The 13946-nt window shown below is 37.8% G+C and overlaps 1 protein-coding gene across 31 annotated transcripts in view; it reads left to right on the forward strand.

Annotated features, from left to right (window-relative positions):
- The window catches only part of BTRC (beta-transducin repeat containing E3 ubiquitin protein ligase), a 188940-nt gene that overhangs the window by 86623 nt on the left and 88371 nt on the right, over window positions 1-13946 (forward strand). For 21 of the 31 annotated variants that reach the window (XR_014826809.1, XM_021072709.2, XM_084995221.1 and 18 more), the window contains one exon: window positions 10329-10406. The exons of 9 other annotated variants lie outside the window; for them this stretch is intronic. Coding sequence is in view for 8 of the 22 variants with exons in the window: in XM_021072709.2 (XP_020928368.1) it covers window positions 10329-10406 (78 nt within the window). In the remaining 14 variants the exon portion in view is untranslated. Of the gene's footprint in view, window positions 1-1018; window positions 1188-10328; window positions 10407-13946 lie in introns of those variants that run through there. One more of the 31 variants, XM_084995229.1, reaches the window with a different exon arrangement.

Raw genomic sequence — 13946 nt, forward strand, 5'->3', positions numbered from 1 at the left:
CTGAGTGGTAGTTGCGACCTATACCACAGTTACGGTGGTGCTGATCCTTTAACCCACTGTGCCAGGCTGGGGATTGAACTTGAGTCCTGGCACTGCAGGGGTGCCATAGATCCTGTTGCACCACAGCAGGAACTCTGATCCTTTCCTCCTCCTCCTTCTTCTTCTTCTTCTTCTTTTTTTTTTTTTTTTTGCTTTTTAGGGCTGCATCCATGGCATATGGAGGTTCCTAGACTAGGGGTCAAATCGGAGCTACAGCTGCTGACCTACACCACAGCCACAGCAACACAGGATCCGAGCCACATCTGCAACCTATACCACAGCTCATGGCAATGCCGGATCCTTAATCCACTGACCCAACCCAGGGATCAAACCCGCAACCTCATCTGGTTACTAGTCGGATTTGTTTCCATTGTGCCAGAATAGGAACTCCTGAACTTTTCCTTCTTAATAAAAGGTTGGCAAACTTTGTCTGTAAAGGACCGGTTAATAAACATTTGAGACTTTGTGGGCCATAGGATCTCTCTACTCAGCTCTGCCATTGTAGTGTGAAAGCAGCCACAGACAAAAGGTAATGAACAAGGATGGCTAAGTTTCAATAAAACTTTATTTGCAGCAACTTTATTTAGAGCAGGAGCTTGCAAACTCCTCCGGTAAATTATACCACCATGAAAGTGGTGGGATTGTAGGACGGTAGTTGGGCTATCACTTTTAAGTTTTCCTGCTTTGAAAACTATTTTTAAAGCCAGATGGATGGTGTGGGTGTAGGGTTTCAATTATTTATCAAACCTTTATTATCTGTATATTATGTAATGTGTTGGGAGGTAGAGGGAGCCACAAAGACAGCCCAGTAAGCTTTTGATCTTAATGGGTAGTTGAGAGTAACATGCAAACATGTATTTATCTAAGTGCCAAATGGTGTGGACCATATAAAAATATTAAGGAATTTCCAGTAGAATATGATGGAGTAGTTGTATATTTTTTAAAGAGAAGATGACATGGAATTCCTGTCATGTCTCAGCAGGTTACAAACCCAACTACTATCCATGAAGATGATGGTTTGATCCCTGGCCCCACTCAGTGCTATGAGCTGTGGTGCAGGCCGCAGACATGGCTAGGATCCTGAGTTGCTGCGGCTGGCAGCTGCAGCTCTGAATTGACACTAGCCTGGAAACTTCCATATGCTGCAGGTGTGGCCCTAAAAAAGCCAAAAAAAAAAAAAAAAAAAAAAAGACTATGACAGTTGAAATTCATTTTAAGAATAAGTAGGACTAAAGTAGGTTAAATAATTGTGTTTATAACTCTAGACTGGAATTAAGGATCCTTCCAGCCTGGAAAGTTTAAGATCAGATCACATGTTTATGAAACTCTGAAGAGATATGCAGAAAAAGTGTATGTTGAGGGAAATAACTTGGTATAATGTAGCAGAAAATTCTGGAGTGTCTTCAAAACCAGGCCTAGAACTTCATGTTTGATTTCATGGAAATAAAGAGCCACTGAAAGTTTTTGAGGGGAAAAAAAAGACCACCATGACAGTAGTGGGGTTTAAGAAAGATTAACCTGACAATAGTATTCAATCTAACAAACATTTAAAACTTCTTTTATGCTCTCAAGCTTTATGAGCCACTGGAAAATGAAGATGAAGAAGAAACTGGCCCTGCCCTGAAGAAACTACAGCGCAGGGTAGGGGTGGGAAGCTTATTCATATAGAGCTATAACAGAGAAGTATAAAGAATAAGTTCCAAATAGAAGTGAAGTGCTATTTCAGAGTGATTAATTACAACTGGGGTTAGGTAGGGTAGGTGTTAGAGGAGGAAGGGATAATAACTGTCTTAGAGAAGGTAAAATTTTAGTTGACTCTTTAATCGGGATTCTAGTAGATGAAGTGCATGAGAAAGACTATTAGATATTGAGGAAATAAAATTAGCAGAAAACTAATTTTAAAAAATTTTAGAGGGATAAGAGAGTGCCTTTCTTATGTTGTAAATGATGCAAGACTTTGATGGAAAGGTAAGTTGGTTGGATCGTGGATGCTGTCTATACCAAGAAGTTTGGGAGTTCCCGTCGTGGCGCAGTGGTTAACGAATCTGACTAGGAACCATGAGGTTGTGGGTTCGGTCCCTGGCCTTGCTCAGTGGGTTAAGGATCCGGCGTTGCCGTGAGCTGTGGTGTAGGTTGCAGACGCGGCTCGGATCCTGTGTTGCTGTGCCTCTGGAGTAGGCCGGTGGCTACAGCTCCGATTCAGCCCCTAGCCTGGGAACCTCCATATGCCTCGGGAGCGGCCCAAGAAATAGCAACAACAACAACAACAAAAGACAAAAAAGACAAAAGACAAAAAAAAAAAAAAAAAAAGAAGTTTGGATCTATCCTTTAGGTGACAGAGAGCTATGAAATGTTTTTAGCAGGGGAGTAACTAATGTCTTTTTAGACCAGTGATTCTGACAGTAGTGTATAGAATGGAGCAGATACAGATTTAGGCAAGGAAGCTAGAAGACTATCTCAGTAGTAATAGCACTGTTAGGAGGTGTTGCTTGTCTAGACCAGAGTGAAATGCAAAACTAGTGTTAGATCTGTTAAAATAGATGATTCTCAGGAGTTGCTGTCGTGTCTTAGTTGTTAGTGAACTCGACTAGTATCCATGAGAATGCGGGTTCGATCCCTGGCCTCACTCAGTGAGTTAAGGATCCAGCGTTGCTGTGAGCTGTGGTGTAGGTTGAAGACATGGCTTGGATCCCGCGTTGCTGTGGCTATGACGTAGGCCGGCAGCTGTAGCTCCGATTCGACCCCTAGCCTGGGAACTTCCGTATGCTCTGAGTGCGGCCCTAAAAAGACAATAAATAAATAAATAAATAAATAATAAAATAGATGACTCCAAGGAAAAATTGAAGACCTGAAATTGGCTAGATAACATTCAAAGAAAAAAGGTGGGACAGGGGGCGAGATAAGTAGAAATTGATTCTGAGGATTTAAGTCTGGGATAGAAAGAAAAGTTGAGAAGATCTTGCCTAGAAAGGATAAGAATAGTAAAGAGTGTTTTAAATTTGGATATATTGATGTTAAGACAATTTGTTTATCAGCTGAATACTTTATTATCTTTTTAGGGCTGCCTCCATGGCATATGGAGTTTCCAGGCTAGGGGTCAAATTGGAGATGTAGCCGCTGGCCTACACCACAGCCATAGCAACGTGGGGTCCAAACCGCTTCTGCGGCCTACATCACAGATTACAGCAATGCCAGATGGATGCTAGTCAGATTCGTTTCCACTGAGCCATTGATGGGATGTCCACTTTAAAAAAAAAAAAAAAAAAAAGTAAATTCTTTTTCTTTTAAATTCACCCCTAGGTTACTTCTAGCAACATTTTATCCAAAATATATCACCAAGATCTAATGCATGAGCTTTAGCAATATTTATTTCATTTGATTTTTTTCCTCCCCATGCTTCTGCTACATGGGGAAGCAGAAGTGTCTGCATGTCTGCAGGTGTTAAAACTCTCTTAATGCTTCCCGTTTGAAGTTAAATTCAATGATGTCAGTAAGGCTTTTATCCTGACCCTTTTAATTCTAAACTAGTAAATGCTGGGTTAAGAGATATATGTTATAGTTAGTTATTACTCACCCTGTTAGGCACAGAGGAGTTTACCATCAATTTTGTTCCAGCCCCCCAAATTAATCTCAGATTACAAACTGCATTCAGTTATGTCTCTTTAGTTTTCTTTAACCTGAAACAGTTCCTTAGTCTTTCCTTGCATTTCATGACATTAACATTTTTTTGTTAAGTACAGACTGGTGATTTTATAGAGTGTCCCTCAATTTGGGTTAGTCTGTTGTTTTCTCATGATCAGATTGAGGTTGTTTTGGTCAGTCTTTTGTTTTCTCATGATCAGATTGAGGTTCTTATGGAGAAATATTTTGACATTATATAACTATCCTATTATTTGTCTACCACCTGCTAATTTGTGTGATGAGTTTTACTTGTATGAATTAGTGACCCTTAAGCAGAACTTCCTAGACATAATGTAGGTTGATGACCCTGGGCACTTGTGATCTTGGCTTATTTGGAATGCATCATACCTAAGGATATAAGGAATAACTGTGCTTCTGACCTCTCCTGGGTGCTGTTGGAGAGCACACAGGCTTTGAGAACCACTGAGGTGACTATTAGGTATACACAGCCATTTCATCATTTCCGTTCGCCCTCAACTGTAGAGCTATTACTCTTTTATTCACTGGCTTTCTGGGTCTCCTCTTCAGTATTAGGAGAGTACCTTATTCCTTGCTCCTGATATCATGACCGTTTAACATTCCTCCCTCTATTTTTACGCATCAACAAAGTTGAATTTTTTGTATTGATTTGTTTTTTCATGGTGGATGGTCCAGAGTAAGAAATGTTGGGTTAATCTGCCTAAAAAGTACTGGCTGTAATAGTATTTTCCTTCTGTTCCCTTCCCTTCCCTTCCCTTCCCCTCCCCACCCCTCTCCTTTTTTTCTTTAGGGCCACACTTGTGGTATATGGAAATTCCCAGGCCAGGGGTCAAATCAGAGCTGCAACTTCCAGCTTACTCCACAGCCATAGCAATGCCAGATCTGAGCCGCATCTGCAACTTACACCACAGCTCATGGCAATGCTGGATCCTTAACACACTGAGTGAGGCCAGGTATCTAACCCACATCCTTGGTGGATACTAGTTGCATTCATTACCACTGAGTCACAATAGGAACTCCAGAAGTTACTTTTTTAAAACCGCACACACATATATGCACATTTATATCCTTTGCCCTGATGAAGTAGAGAAGAAGAAGGGGCTCCCCTGTAGCTCTGTGTTTGCTCTCAGGGAGTAATTATCCTTTACTTCCGTTCATCTTTGAATACCTTAGATGTTCTCATAATACTCATTCAATAGTTTACTATCTAAACCAGGTAACAGAGGGTTTGGAGGAAGAAAATTGTGAATGTGGGCTGGATAGCCACTACTTATTCTATTAGGTTCGGATCGCTATTTTTCACTATGTAATTTGGTATGGAGAGTTTGCCATCAATTTTCTTTCAGCCCAAGCACCTGTAGAATAAAAATGTGATTTATAATGTCTTCAGTATAACAAACTTCCACCAAAAAGTAATTAGGCTTCCAAGTTTATTATAATGACATTTTAACAAAACATTGTGAAATATAGGATCTTATGTTGAATTAAACAGCTTAGATGATTTGAAATGATATTTTATTTAAAGGAGGGTCTGGGAAATAGTTACTTGCAAATTATAAGTTTAAAATTGAATAGTGGCTTAAGTTTTTATTATATAAGACATTTTAATTTTGGCATGTAAAACATTTGATGTGTACTTATTTATTTATTTATTTTTGTCTTTTGTCTTTTTAGGGCCTTACCTGAGGCATATGGTTCCTAGGCTATGGGTCAAATCGGAGCTACAGCTCCTGGCCTATGCCACAGCCACAAGCCACTCGGGATCCAGGTTGTGTCTGTGACCTACACCACAGCTTCCTGTAACACTGGATCCCTCATCCACTGAGTGAGGCCAGGGATTGAACCTGCGTCCTCATGGATACAAGTCGGGTTTGTTAACCCCTGAGCCACACCACAACAGGAATTCCAATCTGTACTTTTTTAAAAGAAGTTAAATATCCAGTTGGTTTTTGTATTTAATATTGATCTTTCCCTTCCTTTGTTTCTCTTATAATGGTATACACCATTCATTCCTTATTTGGACTGCTTTATAGTCTCCAACTCTATCTCATCCTCATTATTTTGTAGATAGTCTGCATTCCCCCTTTTTTTCCTCCTAGAATGGGGAGGAAGGACAGTTAGAATTTCTTAAGTTATTAAGCCTCTATACCTTGCTTGTAACATAGCATTTTTTCTTCTTATTTGTCTTAATCTTAGGGACCTTTAACTCAAAGTGATTATGACAAATGTAAAATATCAAGTTAAACCTCATAAGAGATTTCAGCTCAAAAGGATCACCTTAAGGTACTGGCCTGTCTAGGTGACGTACAAATCATGTAGATGTTAGCCACAGAGGGTCTTTTGACACTGTATATATGCTATGCCTTTTTTTTTTTTTTTAATGATTTTTACTTTTTCCATTATAATTGGTTTACAGTGTTCTGTAATTTTCTACTGTACAGCAAAGTGACCCAGTCACACATACATGTATATAATATACATTCTTTTTCTCACATTATCATCCATCATACTCTATCATAAGTGACTAGATATAGTTCCTAGTGCTGTACAGCAGGATCTCATTTTTTATCCATTCCAAAGGCAATAGTTTGCATCTTTTAACCCCAGATTTCCAGTCCATCCCACTCTCTCCCCCTTGGCGACCACGAATCTGTTCTCCTAGTCCATGAGTTTCTTTTCTGTGGAAAGGTTTATTTGTACTGTATGTTAGATTCTAGATATAGGTGATATCATATGGTATTTGTCTTTTTCTTTCTGACTTATTTCACTTAGTATGTGAATCTCTAGTTCCATCCATGTTGCTGCAAATGGCATTACTTTGTTCTTTTTTTATGGCTGAGTAGTACTCCATTGCGTATATAATAGATCTTCTTAATCCATTCATCTGTCGATGGACATTTAGGTTGTTTCTATGCTTTGGCTATTGCAAATAGTGCTGCAGTAAACATACAGGTGCATGTATCTTTTTCAAGGAAAGTTTTGTCCAGATATATGCTGAAGAGTAGGATTGCTGGGTCCTATGGTAGTTCTATCTTCAGTTGTCTGAGGTACCTCCATACTGTTTTCCATAGTGGTCGTGCCAGTTTACATTCCCACCAACAGTACAGGAGGATTCCCTTTTCTCCATACCCTTTCTAACATTTGTTATTTGTGGACTTATTAATGATGGCCATTCTGACTGGTGTGAGGTGGCATCTCATAATGGTTTTGATTTGCATTTCTCTAATCAGTAATGTTCAGCATTTTTTCATGTGCTTGTTGGCCATCTGTATATCTTCTTTGGAGAAACGCCTATTCAGGTCTTTTGCCCATTTTTCAGTGGTTTGTTGGTTTTTTTGCTGTTGTTATTATATGAGTTGCTGTATAAATTGTTTGTATATTTTAGAGATTAAGCCCTTGTCAGTTGCATTGTTTAAAACTATTTTCTCCCATTCCCTAGGTTGTCTTTTTGGTTTTTTTTAATGGTTTCCTTTGCTGTGCAAAAGCTTGTCAGTTTGATTAGGTCCCATTGGTTTATTTTTGCTTTTATTTCTGCTGCCTTGGGAGTATATGCTATTCTTAAATATATTTTAAAATGCAACATTTGATACAAAGCAAAAAGTGTATAACTAATATCTAAGTTTAAAACACAATGATCCTATATTCTATTAATAATTTCATACTTATAAAAATTTTTAGATAAACTCATTTGGGTATAATTTCTGGATCTAGAAATAACTCCTCCATTAGGATGTGATGAATATATATAATGTAATGAGTAAATCAGCTGCAAATTCTAAAATATTAACATTAGAAATGTAATTATGGAAAATAGAGCCCCAATAATATGTATTTGGAATTTGCCTTGCAGGTAGTGATTTACATGTGTTGATTCCCAGATTTTTTTTCCAATTATTTTTTAATGTGGTAAAATACACATAAAATTTATCAAATTAACAATTTTAAAATGTACCTACAATTCAGTGGTATTAAATACATTATAATATTGTGACCACCCCTCTCATCCATTTCTGTAAGTATTTTTATCTTAAAATTTGAAACTCTACCCATTAAGCAGTAACTCTCCATTCCTTCCTTTTACTAGCCTCTGGAAATTACCATTCTACTTTCTGTCTTTATAATTTTGAACACTCTGCTAAGTGACTTATATAAGAGGCATCATGCAGTATTTATCTTCTGTGACAGGCTTATTTCATTTAATACAATCAAGGCTTTTCTGTGTTGTAGTATGCATCAAAATTTCCTTTTTAAAGGCTGAATATTATTCCATTTTATGGATATACCACATTTTACTTATCCATTTATTTATTTATGGCTACACCCATGGCATATGGAAGTTCCTGGGCTGAAGATTGAATCCCTTGAATCTGAACCACAGCTGTGACCTATACCACTGCAGCAATGTCAGATCCTTTAATCCACTATGCCAGGCCAGGGATTGAACCCACTCCACAGCTACCCAAGCCACTGAATTCAGGTTCTTAACCCACTGAGCCACAGTGGAAACTCCTATCCATTAATTTACCAACATACACTTGGATTGCTTCCACATTTTAACTGTCATTAATGCTGCTGTGAACATAGACATACAGATATCTCTTTGAGACTCTTCTTTCCATTCTTTTGGGTAAATACCCAGAAATGGAATTGTTGGATCATAGAGTAATTTTATTTTTAATTTTTTTAAGAAACCACCATACTATTTCTGATAGCAATTGTACCATTTTACGTTCCCACCAAAGGTGCACAATAGTTCTGATTTTTCTCATCAATACCTGTTATTTTCTCTTTTTTGTTTTTGATAGTGGCCTAATAAGTATGAGGTAGCATCTCCTTGCACTTTTGCGTTTTATTTCTGAAATGATTAGTGATATTGAACACCCATTCATGTGCTTGTTAGCCATTTGTATATCTCCTTGGATAAGTGTCTAGTCAAGTTCTTTGCCCCTGTTTTTTTTTTTTTTTTTTTTTTTTTTTGCCGGAGGCGGGGGTGGTGGTGGTGTACTTTTTACAATCACACCGATAGCATATGGAAGTTCCCAAGCCAGGGATCAAATCAGAGCCACAGCTGGGGCCTACACTACAGCCACAACAACACCAGATCTGAGCTGCATCTATGACCTACAACTCAGCTTAGAGCAACACTAGATCCTTAACCCACTAAACTGAGCAAAGCCAGGGATCAAACTGTTACCCTCACAGAGACAACATCTTTAACCCACTGAGCCACAGTGGGAACTCCATTTCCCCATTTTTGAATCAGGTTGGTTTGTTTTTTGTTGTTGAGTTTTTACAACTTGTCTATATTCTGAGTGTTAATCCTTTGTCAGATAAATGAATCACAGATTTTTCCACTCATTTTATGGGTTGCCTTTTTACTCTGTATTGATATTTAGAACTCTAAACTCCTTTCAGTTGTATTGTTATTTCCCTCTTAAGTATTTAAAAATTCCATTGGAGTTCCCGTCGTGGCGCAGTGGTTAACAATCCAACTAGGAACCATGAGGTTGCGGGTTCGGTCCCTGCCCTTGCTCAGTGGGTTAACGATCCGGCGTTGCCGTGAGCTGTGGTGTAGGTTGCAGATGCGGCTCGGATCCTGCGTTGCTGTGGCTCTGGCATAGGCCGGTGGCTTCAGCTCTGATTCAATCCCTAGCCTGGGAACCTCCATATGCCGCGAGAGCGGCCCAAGAAATAGCAACAACAACAACAACAAAAAGACAAAAGACAAAAAAAAAAAAAAAAAAAAAATTCCATTGACATTTTAGAGTCTTCTAGCTACTGTTTGAGGTGATAGTGGCAAGAGTGGACTCTAATCCTAAACTGCTGATTAAATTTTATTGCTTTAAGCTAACTAAACACTATGCTGTTTTTAATAAAGAAAATCAATCATGAAATGAGACGAAAAGAAATAATTTTTTTTTTTTTAAGGATTTAGACTTTCAGAATTTGGACCAATCACGTTTACTATGGTTTAAAACTAATCATTTAAAACAGAAGGCAGAAATCCTGGTTTAAGTTGTTATCGCTAAATGTAGACTGGAGCTCTTTTTTTTTTTTTTTTTGTCTTTTTAGGGCTGCACCTGCAGCTTATGGAAGTTCCCAGGCTAGAAGTCGAATCAGAGCTGTAACTGCTGGCCTACACCACAGCCACAGCAACATAGGATCTGAGCCACATCTGCAACCTGCACCACAGCTCATGCCAATGCCAGATCCTTAACCCACTGAGCAAGGCCAGGGATCAAACCCATGTCCTCATGGATGCTAGTCAGGTTTGTTAACCACTGAGCCACGACGGGAACTCTGAGACTGGCACATTCTTATGTCCAGTACCAACCTGCATTTTCAAAGAACAATGAACTAGACATGTAATGAATATAATCTTCTGGGCAGTGCTTAAATATAGATGAAATACTTTTCCACCTAGATCCTTACATACATTTATTTATATACATGGGCATATGTTTTCTTTATATAAGTGTATGTCTGTATGTATATAAATCTTCAAATGAATGAATGCATAAATATACATGGTATTCTAGCTTACAGAATTAGAAATGTAATTCAGTTTACTCCCACAGAATAAGATTGAAGATAATGAGAACTGAATTAAAGCTTACTTTCTTTCACAGAATTCCTCAGAGAGAGAAGACTGTAATAATGGCGAACCCCCTAGGAAGATAATACCAGAGAAGAATTCACTTAGACAGGTATGAAATTCAGTCTTACTTAAAATAAAAAGCTACCAACAAAACAAAAGACAGGAAACCCTCAATTTGCCATTCGTTAAGTACTGGAGCTTAAATTAAGGTTATGCTGAAGTTGGGATGGATATAGCCATCAATTTCAGTCAGTTAACATTGTTTTCCCAGTCCTTTAAAAAATATTGTAGATATACCAGTACAGGGCAGTCAGTTGCTTATGTGTAGTGAAAACAAAATCAGATAAAAGGTTTCTCATTCAAGAAAAATGCTTCTTAAGTACAGGTAGTAGAATAGTTGACTTTTTTTATTTTTAATTTTTAATTAAAGTATAATTGATTTACACTATTGTGCTAATTTCTGCTCTATAGCAAAGTGACTCAGTCATTCATATATATATATATATATACACACACATACATATACACACATATACATATACATACATATATATACACACACACATTCTTTAATATTATTTTCCATCATGGTCTAACAGGAGATTGGATTTAGTTCCCTGTGCTATACAGTAGTTGACTTACTTTTACTTTTCTATTAAGATTCTTCATATATTAAAAAATATTAATCTAAAGGGGTTAGTTAAATTAGCTCCTTTTTAGTCTGAGCAATATTTGTTTGCAATTTCTAGAAGTAAAAGCCATTATTGATGACAACTTTAAAATAATTTTTTTTACTCACCACGGTGCCCCCACTCCCCAAAGGTAACACATTTTTCTTTGAAAGTTCAGTTCCATGGAGCTCTCTTTTTAAAAACTAAAATGTTCAAAAACATTTGGTAAGAAAAAATGGTTCTTGGAAGTTTCTGTCGTGGTGCAGGGGAAACGAATCCGACTAGGAACCATGAGCAATCCCTGGCCTTGCTCAGTGGGCTAAGTAAGGATCCAGCATTGCTGTGAGCTGTGGTGTAGGTCTCAGATGCGGCTCGGATCTGACGTTGCTGTAGGCCGGCAGCTATAGCTCCAATTAGACTCCTAGCCTGGGAGCCTCCATATGCTGCAGGTGCGGCCCTGAAAAGACAAAAGACAAAAAAAAAAAAGAAAGAAAAAATGGTTCTTCTCACTACCTGTAGCACCCTCCGATGTTGCTTCCATCTCCCACTGGTGACAAAAGCAATTTCTTACAGTGTTGCCAGAAACTAGGGATCAACCTATTTATTTTAAATATAAAATTGGGTTAGATGAGTATCAGCAGTAGTAAAAAATAGTTTTAATTTACATACATTTATGGCATTATTCTAGGGAAAAGAAGAGATCGGGTATTTATTGAGTGTCCACCATGAACCTGATACTTATTTTACTTAACTCTCATTATAGCGCTGTAAAGTTGTTAGATATGATTTCCAATTTATAGATAAAAAAATAGCTGAGTGAGTGATTTGAAACCCAGATCTCAGTGTTGCCAAAGCATTTTTACTTCTGCCTTCTAACTCTACTTTGTAGATGTTGTTAATTTAGGGGAAAAGTAGTTGAAATTGTGACACACTCATGTTTTATTTACTGTATGTTAAACAAATTTTGGATGGGCATTTTTCCTTTTTTTAAAAAAAATAAAAATAATTATTTAATAAGTAGAATTGAATCAATTCAGGAAACTTTGTTAAATTACCAGATGATCAGGGATCGATATTGTTCAGTTACAGCTTTAACTATTTGGAAATAAACATTTGACCTATAAATCTAAATATATAGACAGTATTGAGTAAGATAAATTTGGAGGTAGAAACACTCTACCCACTATATAGAAACAACTGTCAGAAAACAATGACATGACAAAAAGTTTTGGCAACTTTATTTAAGCTAACAAACGAATTTTCACTCTGCAAAGTTATAAATTAATTTTAATAGGCTGATCCAGATGGTCCATTTGGAAAATGGATAGGCTGATCTGTTGAAAATTAAACTAAATTTATCTCTCTCATACTTCAAACTGAAGCAAGAGAGAGAATCATGCCTATTAAGTCCAGCACATACAGATGGACCAGCAGGTCACACATGGGACTAATCTGATTCATTTAAAAAATAAATGCATACATTATTGAATCATTTTCTATTTGCAAGATCTGTTGTGTGCAGTATTTGAAAAAGATTTAATGTTGTTTTTTCCATTGCTTTTTAGCAGGTTCATTTCACTCCTCTGCTTTAATTTAACAACCTTTTTTGGGTTTGTTTTGATTTATCCTCCTGGTGCTCCAAAATGATCTTTCTAATATCTGTCATTCAGTGTTGAGATCCAAGCTCTGGAGATTAATTAGGTCATGAGGCTTCCATTCCCCCCCAGTCCTTTCTTTGTAAACGGTTTTATCTCCATTCTTTTTGTGAAGAGCATGAACTCAATGTTCTTGGAAAGAGAAATGGCCTTTAGAAACAGGGAAGTAGGAGATCCTCCTGGGGCCCCTGGAGTCTTTTAGCTTCTGGGTGTTTTAACAGCCCCATGAATGCAGATTTGTAAATTTATTGCAGTGCCATCTGGTTTTTTGCTCGAACCAGATTACTGTTGGCTTGTGTCTGTCTATTGTGGTGGTCACTCCCTAGGAGCTTGCCCTCTCAATCTTAGGGATGAGTGATGAATAGCAGGGGTCAATAGAAGCAGGTCACAGGGCAGATGTCCAGGACTGCCCTGAACTTGATTACCCCATTGCCAGTTTTTAAAGTGTGGGACATAATATATAAGCTGTTTAAACTCCCTCTTTTCTCCAATGCATATGACAATAATGAGGTGCCATTTGCTCCACCCCCCCACCCTGCTTTTAGCTGAGTTATATAGATAAAAAGATGTGAGAGCTGCATTTTATCTAGTGTTAATATAAGTAGGATTTGCATCATATGGGCCAGTCCCTTAACTTGAGATTCTTTTGCAGACTATTTCTTTCTTTCTTTTTTTTTTTTTAAGGACCAAACCCTCGGCATATGGAGGTTCCTGGGCTAGGGGATCTAATCGGATCTATGACTGCCAGCCTACACCACAGCCACGGCAACGCCAAATCCAAGCCATGTCTGCAACCTACACAACAACTCACGGCAACACCAGATCCTTAACCCACTGAGCGAGGCCAGGGATCGAACCTGCATCCTCAGGGATGCTAGTCAGTTCACTTCCGCTGAGCCGTGATGGGAACTCCTTTGCAGACTATTTCTAATGGGGTTTCAGGAACTTTCACCACTGATTTTTAAATGCTAAGTTATGTTCTAATAAATTTAGTATTGATTTAAACTAATTTTAGAGTTTACGTATATTATTCTAAAGTACAATTTTACCATTGCTGATAGGATATGATCACTGCCTGTTAACTTGGAGTTATTTAACTATTGGAGGAGCTAAAAGGAAGATTATCACTATAGTTCTTACAGATATTAAAAGGGTAATAAGGGAATATTTTAAGTAACTTCAACCCAAAAATTTGGAGTCTAAGACGAAATGGGTGAATTCCTTGAGAAAGACAACTTACTGAAGCCAAGACAAATTTGAAAGCCTTATGTCTATTTAAATGAATTATCGGGTTCTCTGGTGGCCTAGTGGTTAAGGACCTGG

Source organism: Sus scrofa, chromosome 14 (genome assembly GCF_054392235.1).
Source record: "Sus scrofa isolate SSC_HxYL_T2T_F1_AM1 chromosome 14, Sscrofa_HxYL_maternal_Yorkshire_Landrace_v2.0, whole genome shotgun sequence".
Classification (NCBI taxonomy): Eukaryota; Metazoa; Chordata; class Mammalia; order Artiodactyla; family Suidae; genus Sus; species Sus scrofa.